The sequence below is a fragment of the Geospiza fortis genome, unplaced genomic scaffold (genome assembly GCF_000277835.1).
Source record: "Geospiza fortis unplaced genomic scaffold, GeoFor_1.0 scaffold5, whole genome shotgun sequence".
Classification (NCBI taxonomy): Eukaryota; Metazoa; Chordata; class Aves; order Passeriformes; family Thraupidae; genus Geospiza; species Geospiza fortis.
In genome coordinates, this window is record NW_005054421.1 from 149,182 (window position 1) to 158,575 (window position 9,394).

General features: G+C 40.4%; 1 protein-coding gene across 1 annotated transcript in view; it reads right to left on the bottom strand.

The window, feature by feature from the left end:
- RGS13 (regulator of G protein signaling 13) overlaps positions 1-3,056 on the bottom strand; it is a 6,908-nt gene extending 3,852 nt beyond the window's left edge. Inside the window, 2 exon segments of the mRNA XM_005426694.3 lie at positions 373-434; positions 2,992-3,056. Of these exon segments, the coding sequence (XP_005426751.3) occupies positions 373-434; positions 2,992-3,056 (127 nt within the window).
- Between the last annotated feature and the right edge of the window lie 6,338 nt (positions 3,057-9,394).

Here is a 9,394-nt window from a genome sequence, read left to right on the forward strand (position 1 = left end):
CATGGCATTTCCCTGAATATACATGCCATTATCTGGTCTCTTTGGTGTATGCAGGATTTCCCAAGTGAACTTTGTCACTTTTCTGCTAATATAAGGTGCTATTCAGTACTCTAAGTGGGAATGTGGCAGACAAACCATGCTCTCACTATGTGTCTGTACAGAAATTACACGACTGCAGAAATGGCAAGTTCGGGAAAGCATTTGCAGCATGCTATGTTTATTTCCAGTGTGATGCATGCTAGGCATGTCACAAAGGTGTTTTTCATTAGTTGTGTATAAGGCAGCGTATATTATGCAGCATGAGTTACCGATTTTGCTTTGTGGGAACTTCTCTCAGCAATCCATCTGGGACACAAACACGCAATTACTTACATTTGCTCGTTACCAGATTTTCAAAAGACTGGGACCACTGTAGCACTTCCTCCAAAGACACCCTTTAGGAAAAAGGAGGTCATTATTGCAGGGTTAGCCGTGGCTCAAAGTATAAAAAACCTAATTACCTTGTTGAAAATCTGTTCCCTAATTTAAATATGAGGTTTATGAATCTTACATTTTAAAAGGCTTTCTTGCATCTTCTAGTTCTTGTGCTTACTATGTTGAGACAAATATTTTTCTTGCTGTAACAAATGCAGTTCCATTTCAAGGTGCTCCATGAAATTCCTCTAGAAATGGCATTCACTTATTTAAACTGTGCTTAGGAGAAACACAAGAAAAGTACTGCCTTTCTAGACAGCAACTTCTTTGGAGACAGAAATCATCACAGAATTCAGGAAATATTGATGTTTGTATTTAGTAGCCAAGTCTTTGGGGTACAAGATCTTATTGTAGTATTTCAAGGCCTTTAACATCAAAGTTGACTTATCATCTGAGAGCTGAATATAAGGTCCAAGAATAAGGTAAATAATGAAAGGTTAATGCAATCTTAGCTGGAAGAGACTTTCATCTCTCACCAGCTGTTTACAATGCAGTGTGACACATTATTACTAATCTGCACAGCCCTTGGAAGTGGCTAGAGTCAGATTTTGCTTTCACGTTTGCTATTCCTAAACAGTAAGTTCATAAGCTTGTGGGAGTCTCATGCCTGATTCTGGGAAAGAGCATGGAAGTAGTGAGGTGAGAGACTAAACAATTCAAGGAAAAACAAATGTTCGAGGGCAGTATCTCCATTTGAGTGCATGTAGCTCCATTTACACCAACATATTTTCAAGCATTGAAGTTTTAGGACACCAATGCTGGTAACTTGGAAAAGATGCTTATACTTATGTTAGTAAAAGAAAGGACAGGGGATGTATTCCAGTGGGTGCTTTCCATTATGCCTCAGCCAAATTTGGAGTACGGTCCCCTCTCATTGAGTATTTGCTTTTCATGGCAGCTATAATTTTGTCAACAACTGTTTAGTATCACAGGGCTTCTTAAAATTTAAATCGAAATTGGCTTTGATATGAGTGCTGCATGATGCTTTATAGATTTCTGCTGCAGAACAGCCATTACCTGTGCTGTAGCTTTTTTAATTGGTAATGATTTATAATTTATTTATAACTTGATACAATTCCCTCTTTCTCTGAAAAAGTACATGACTAGGTGATTATTTTCTCAGGCTTGTGATCAGTTTGACATAGTCAAAGAAATATAGAGTAAGAGAAATGCTACCACTATTGAACTGTGGTGTCAGTAACTCTCTAGTAACTCTTGCCAATAAAATATCTTCTTTTCGTTCTTGTGAGCTATTAGCTTTCTCTCTGTAAAAACTTATAAAGCATGTGGTTATGGGGAGTGAGAATATCTAGATCTTTGAATGATTTTTTTTTCTCCTCACAAATAACTTCTGAGTCATATTTGCTGTTCCTGATGCAGATAGTTTTTCACCTGATGCAGATAATTTTTCACCTGTCAGCAACAACACCTGTATACAATGAGTGACAATCTTGTCTGTCTCACTGAACATCATCAGGAGAGCCATCTTATTTCCATTTCTAATTATTTGTCTTTAGCATTAATCTTTGAAGCAGAAAAAACCCTGCCTGATGGAGCAGCTGACACAGAGGAAAACCTTTTTACCTTTTTACTTTCCTTTAACAATCAGGAAAATGTGAAGGGCAGCAAGGGAATAGGTTATGATGATCTGTATTAATGCCCTTTTAGTAGCTGTTGTTCTGATAGTAAATGTCTTGCTGCACTGATTTGCAGTATGATTGGATTTGCTGAAGCACATCTATTACACTGAAAAAAAAATCTCTCCAAAAATAACTAAGGCTTTATAGCTGGGACTCAAAAACTGAAATTGTAGTGTCCTGTGGGACCTATTTCTCACTTATCCTACACCCTCCACTGTGAGTGGCTCCCCTCACTACCATGGTGCAGAAATCCTCATCAAGTAGTTGGAAACACTGTCTGGATTTCTATTCCTGTCTTCACCCAAATGGCAGTTTCAGGGGTCGTCAGGTGCTCCTTAGTATTGCCGTGGGGGATGTGTGTCAAAAAATCAGTTCTGTGTCTGATCTGATACCAGCAGAAGGCATTTTGGATGGCAGCACTCCACCACCCCAATGGGACATGTCCCCCAGATTCCTGGCAGTGCTTGGCCCCCACAGAGCCTGGTGGCACCCGAGGACTTGCAGGAGCCACTTGGCCCTGTCTCTTATGCTCTGCATCAATATTCAGCCTTTGCCAACAGCCTGAATTCTTTTAAAAGATGGACCAAATATTTGGCTTTCTAATTCCTCTCAGGTCCAAATCTGGAGTTAATCCAGAGGTGAGTTTGGGCTATGCCTGTGTAACCTTAAGGGAGTTCCCGGTGGGATATGGCAGTGTACATCTGTGTGCTGCTGAGGAAGGGGCTGCCAGAAGCTGCTTGGCTGGGGCAGCTGTGAAGGTGTTGCCCTCTTTTGCACGATCCTAAGCTTACAATGAAGACCTCCACTGTGAATTTTGAGGGGTTTGTTTCTCCTACTCAGCTGCGTGGACTGCAGAACATAAGATTCTTATCCTTACTTAGAACTGATCCCATTTTCTTCTGGTCTGAATATCTTGCAAAGCCAGCAAGTATTTGGACTCATTCTCCTAAACATGGAAAATACAGGAGTTTTGAATCTGCTCTGCTGAGCTGTGGCTTTCTTAGATAAAAACTTATAATTTATACATATAGCAGTGCAATCAGTTCTAGCAGTATTCTTATTTTGTACATCTGATCTTTATCTATGAGTAATTGCTGAAGCATTTGACAAAAATATATTTTGTAAGAAGACAACTTAAAAAAAAAGGCAAATTACCAGGCTGTCCAGTGGATGTCTCTTGGGGAAAAAATAGAAATGTTAATAATTTTCCCTCTTTGCTTCTCCAATTATGAAAGGGGATTGAAGGTTGAGCCTGACCCAAAGCAGAATGAAACTAGAAGTCTTTTTTTCCCTGAAAGCTCAGGGTGACCAGGATCAAAGATCAGAGTTCAATGTAAACTGGACAATGCTGAATAAATTGTTCAGTGTCTGAGATGAACATTGATATTTGTCCAACACGTATCTCAAGGTCAATAAAAGTCACATAAAACTTGCCTTTATATAGATATGATATCCATAAGAGAGGGTGTAGTTTATTAGGACGAGGCAGTTGTAAATGTTTGTCTAAAAAAGACAAAAAAATCTGTTGTGACATGGGGTATGTTTAGTGCTTCTCCTTTAGCTTTCAAGCAATGCCAAATGCTGAATTTACATTGGACTGTAAGTTTGTATAGGCCTGCCTGAAATCAAAATAGCCTTATTTATTTAAACTTGGAGTTTCTTTCAGATTTGGGGTTGACTGGCACATATTATAACTATGACCAATTTTTTCCTTCCAAATGAAGCACACAGTAAAACATAGGACAAGGTTCTTTCTCCCAGCTTTCTGAAGCTGTGAAATACTTCCTTTGCCTTTAGTATTGTTTTCCTTGTTTCCCTGAGGTCTACATTCAGTTTTATATCAAATGAGGGTCTTGCCTAGTACATTTCCTGCAGAGTATTGAAATGTCATAACTTTGCCCAACTGCTACATTGCAACTGCTGCTCACATTCTCTGCAGCCCTGTGGGACTGCCAGTGGCTGCTGCCTGCTTCAGAATTATCTCGACTATGTTCTCTGCTAGGTCTCCTTGACTTTTGAATTGTTCCACTAGAATTTACACATCTCACCCTCTGCCTAGAAGTAACTGTCTAAAACTACACAATATTCCATATTTAAGATGAAATTATGCATTAAATTCTGGTATATGGTCATTATTTATCACCTTATTTTAGGCTATATTGTCCAATGCCCTCTATTTTGGGCGTTTCCACGTTGCAATCATTCATCTTCTATCCACTGAGATGTAAATGAAATGCAGCCTTTGTGGCTTTTTTGAAACCTGGAGAAATTAATGTAGGCTTCTTACTATACAGAGATTCTCAAGAAATATTAGATGAAGCAATATTAATTAATCTAGTTCAGCTACTTCCATCTGAATTCGAAGGGCCAATTATTATTTTTTTCTTCAAGTGATGGCTGCGCGAAGTGACTTTTGTGTAAGGAAATGCTATTGTTCTGGGGAACCATTTTAATTTGAGTTAGAAGCTTTAAACTTGTTGAGAACACACATTTTCCAAGCATACACATCCAGGGCTTTGTGGTTCTCTCTTCTTTTTAAGTCAGACTCATTCCCTAATAGACCAATGAACAGAGCATGCTGATTTTATCTTTGCCAGTGCTGATTTGGACCATCTTTCCACTGAGCCATACACTATGTTTCATTAGTCTGACACTGTGTTTTTGCTGACAATGGTCTTAACCCTAGAACAAGACAGGAGCAGTACAAAAGCTACATCACACCCTGGAGCAGGGTGCTGGTTTTGGATCGTTGAACTCCCACAAGTGCAGCCTGTTACCTGTCACAGTGCCCTGCCATCTGTTGTAAATGGTAAATTGCATCTTAACTACTCCTTACAGCTTTGCAGTGTTCACATAACTTGACTTGGATGGTGGAACTCTTCTCACCCAATATTTATGAAGCATAGTGTCCTTTCTCTTTGCTTGTTCTAAGATACTATTGCAACAAGGCCACAAGCTCTTTAATGTGTAGGAGCTGTGTGTTACCTGCAGGACTGGTAATCAAACAGAAAGCCACATGGCTACAACTCTTTTGCAGAAGGAATTGCCTGACTGATGATAAATTAATCTAAGTGCTGGAGTTATTCATGTCTGTAAAAGACATAAGCAGTGCTGATCTGGAAATGACTGTTTAACTGTTTTTATATTTTATATTTGAGAAACATCAGGAAAACTGATTTGGTACATTATAAAAGTCCATTTACGTTTCAAATTACAATGCACTTTCTGATTTCTGAGCACCCTTGTTCTGTGCCAATGAGTCTGTAAACTACTAAATGCCACAGCTTTTAGTGTACAGCATAACTTTCATCAGAGAGATACTGCTATATAAAAGTTCTAACTGATTGCCCGTGTAGAGTTCACACAGAATTCACAGAATCACTGGGTTGGAAGAGATCTTCAAGATCACAGAGTCCAACCCAGCCCCCAACACCTCAACTAAACCCTGGCACCCAGTGCCACATCCAGGCTTTGTTAAACACACCCACGGATGGGGACTCCACCACCTCCCTGGGCAGACCATTCCAGAACTTTAACTCCTTCCATGAAAAACCTTTTCCTAATATCCAAACTATATTTCCCTTGACGCAGCTTGAGACTGTGTCCTCTGGTTCTGTCAGCGCTGCCTGGAGAAAGAGACCAACCCCCCCTGTCTACAGCCTCATTTCAGGAAGAGGTACAGAGTGGTAAGGTCACCTCTGAGTCTCCTTTTCTCCAGGCTAAACAGCCACCGCTCTCTCAGTTGCTCCTCAGAGGGCTTGTGTTCCAAGCCCATCACCAGCCCTGCTGCCCTTCTCTGGACACCCTCCAGCGTCTCAACGTCCTTCCTAAACTGAGGGCCCAGAACTGGACACAGCACTCCAGGTGTGGCCTCACCAGTTATTCAGATTATGTTGCACTAACTATTACACAGAATATTCACCTAGATAGGGCTAAATCTGGGTATACATCAGAAACATTTCTAACATGAATGCCTTTGCTATGCTGAGAACTTTACATGCCAAGAGAAAAAACAGGTGTTCCCCCACCTATGCTACATTTTCCTGATAATATTTCAAAGTGCAAAATATCATACTTACAGAAACTTCTTTTGGGTTGTTTCCTTTGATTGAAAAGCTTCATTTAGTAGTTGCATTTGCCACTGTAGCTTTCCAAATTCCTTGACCTGCTTTTTTGTTTTGTTATTTTCTTAGTGTGGATGGTCTTAGTACCCACTCTCCGTGTCTGTGCTGCTCATAATAGTGCCTGACTCCTCTTTTATACATATCACAGGCAAACACTGGCTGTGGTTTCCGTCAGAAAAAGCTCCTTTGGGCTCCTATGCTCCACTGATAGAAGAGCCTGTTTACATTGAAATTATCTTGACATCTCTACTGATCAGCTCTAATGACATGAAGCTGTACTTTATTTACTTCACTGAAATCTTGCATGTATTGTCCAAGTCCTGTGACCAGTGTCTTCCATTCTTTTATCAAAGTTCTTTTTATGAACTCTGCAGTCCATGGTGAAATGAGACAAAGAGCACGAGTACCCTTGCACTGAAACCAGCTTTCTTCTTACAGGCAGCATTATGACAGCACTTTGGAATGCTCTGGGAGAACCATTTTCTGCTCGGACCCATCAGTGTCAGGCTTTTGTGTGCTCCTACCTGGCCAACCTGCTACTGCACAGCATCTAAGGAATGTTAAACTTTTTAAACTTACGTGAGGTCCTCTGTCATTTTTCTTATAGCTGTTGCCCAGGTTGTGGCTTCATTTTCAGTTGGGACACATCTACGTTTTGCTCGCTCTTCTCTAGCCAAGTGTTTGAAAGGAGCTGTGCAGTGCAATAGCGCTGAAGTTGCTGTTTGTCAGTGGGAGGCTGATGCTGACTGACAAGATTTACAGTGATGCTGGGGCTTTGAGAGTAAGCCCTGGCTCAGCTGCTTGCTGCAAATTAGTCACAGCAGGGGATCTTTCTGGAGGGCTTTCTGTCCTTCCTGGGGTGGATGTGACTTGGGATCTCTGGGAATTCGCCATTGCCTACAAGGCACAGAGTGACCCTGTTGGGAGGGGAAGGTTGGTCATGTCCCTGCTCCCTCTGACAGCCCAGCTCTGTGCTGTGATATCTTTCAGTCTTATCTCTCTGCTCTAGACCATATTTTTTTCCTCTTACAGAGCCTCCCAGGCAGAGCATGAACCATGTAGGATTGGAACTTAAACTGAGGAACTCAACTGAGGTTGAACCTCCAACAATGCAGTACACTCATTTATTTTATTGCAGCTCACCCTACTGGTACACAGGCTTTGTGTATGAGATGTGCATCCCTTTTCCCACAGCACTGGTTCTGCTGGGGAGGAAATGTGTGTGGTGTGCTCACCTCCAGCAAGCAGAACCTGGTGGCAGAGCAGGGCAGCATCACATGAGACCTTGGCCTGTCCTTAGGGAAGGGCAAAGATCGCTGTGATCTATTTTCTATTGATTGCCATTTCATTAAATCTCATTCTATATTCATTGCAACTTTACACAGGATTTTGGAGTAGTTTGTTCCATTTCTCTAATCGGAATGTGCAGGAGCAAATTAACTTGAGCTAATTGTTCAAATAATCACAACAGTGAGATGTTTCAAGTTTGTTCCGTGCCTCCTCATATTTCTAATGCTTCATATACAGGCAATTATATACTAAAGTATCTGAGGGCCAGAACTTGACATGTTAAAATATGTCTGTAAAGAATCTCATTTGTACAACTCCTTAGGTTTAAAATAAGAAAAAAGCACCTTATTAATAACTGTGACTCTGGAAAAGTTACAGAATGAAAATTCCAATTATGTTAACAGTTTCTCATGATTTGTACCAGTATTTAGCTATTTGATATACATAGATTTGAAAAAACCTTACATGGGCTTATGGACATTCTTTTGCAAAAGCCTAATTATATCTTATTTTTTACTCTAAACTTTATTTGCATTAAAGGAAAGCTCATTTAAAATCTCATTTTAAAATGAACAATAATGAACTATTTAGGTTTTTTTCCTATCTGCTGATGTTCAGGGGACCGCATATAAGATTATATCTTTGCGAAGTTAAATTGTGCAGTGACTGAGAATCAGTAACCAATGACTTTGTGTTCAAACATTTTCTTTTCTGTATTACAGGCATTAAAAAGTGCTGTAATACTGCTTAAATTGAAATAAACTCATCCTGGGGTTTTCTCCCTAATTTTATTTTTTACTATTAAACTGAAGAAAATACTTCTGCAAACCTCTGGTGCCTTGTACAGAGGGGCTTATTTAGGTGCAGGATTTGTTGCAAATTTCATGTTTTGTTGTATCCTTGACTATGCTCTAAAGAAAAATTTGAAACTTAATAGGTTGCAAAAACGATCTAGCAATGTGTTTCTCTGTGTCAGCTCTTTCCACTGTGATCACTTATGGCTTGATACCCAGAAAGTTACCCATCTACTTCCCTTTCCAGAATATTTGCAGCCCATAAGAGTGGATAATTTAGTTTTTAATCAGGTATGCTGCTGCACTGTAAAATTACACGATTTAACCTAAATCCCACCCTTCCTTGTATTGCATGCAAATTCCACTAGATGTCATCTGGTGCCACACTGAAGGAGAAGGTTTGAACCACCGTGTCCATCAGCTCGGCCTGGCCTTGGGGAGAGTGGGTGTCGGTGCAGGCTCTGGGCGGGGACGCTGCAGTGACACCTTTACAAATGGTCCCTTCTAGCATGAAAGACTCCTGGTGAGACTCTGAGACCTGCAGGTAACTTCTGATGGGGCCTTTTCCCTTTGGATTCCTTGTGCTGCCAGGTGTAGGGCACAGAACAGCCCTAGGATCATGAAGGGATGTGCTACACAGGAATCAATTATTGTTTGGTTTATTCAGTGGTTGAGCTGGATGTGCTTTCCAGAAAGAAAATAAGGGAAATGGAGAAGTATCAAAACTGAGAAAATGCTTTCTTGCTATATATTTGAAAATAGCCTCATAAAAAGTTAGGTTCTCTCTGCAACAAAGTTTTGCTCACAGGGATGCAGGGAATAGTGTTCATAGCTTCAGTCTTTATAGTAGGTCAAACAACCAATAAATTGTCTGCAGAGATAGGGATGATTAAGTGATTTTTGTTTCTGGGTAGAAGTTGGCATTGCCCACTAATAGTCACTGCCTGAGGAATTTGAATAATTTCTATATTCGTGGCTTTAGGTTTTATCAATAAGGCTGGACAAATCTGACATTGTGAGCCATTTCTGTAAACTCTCTTAACCATTGTCCTGCTGAGTGAGAGCAGACGAG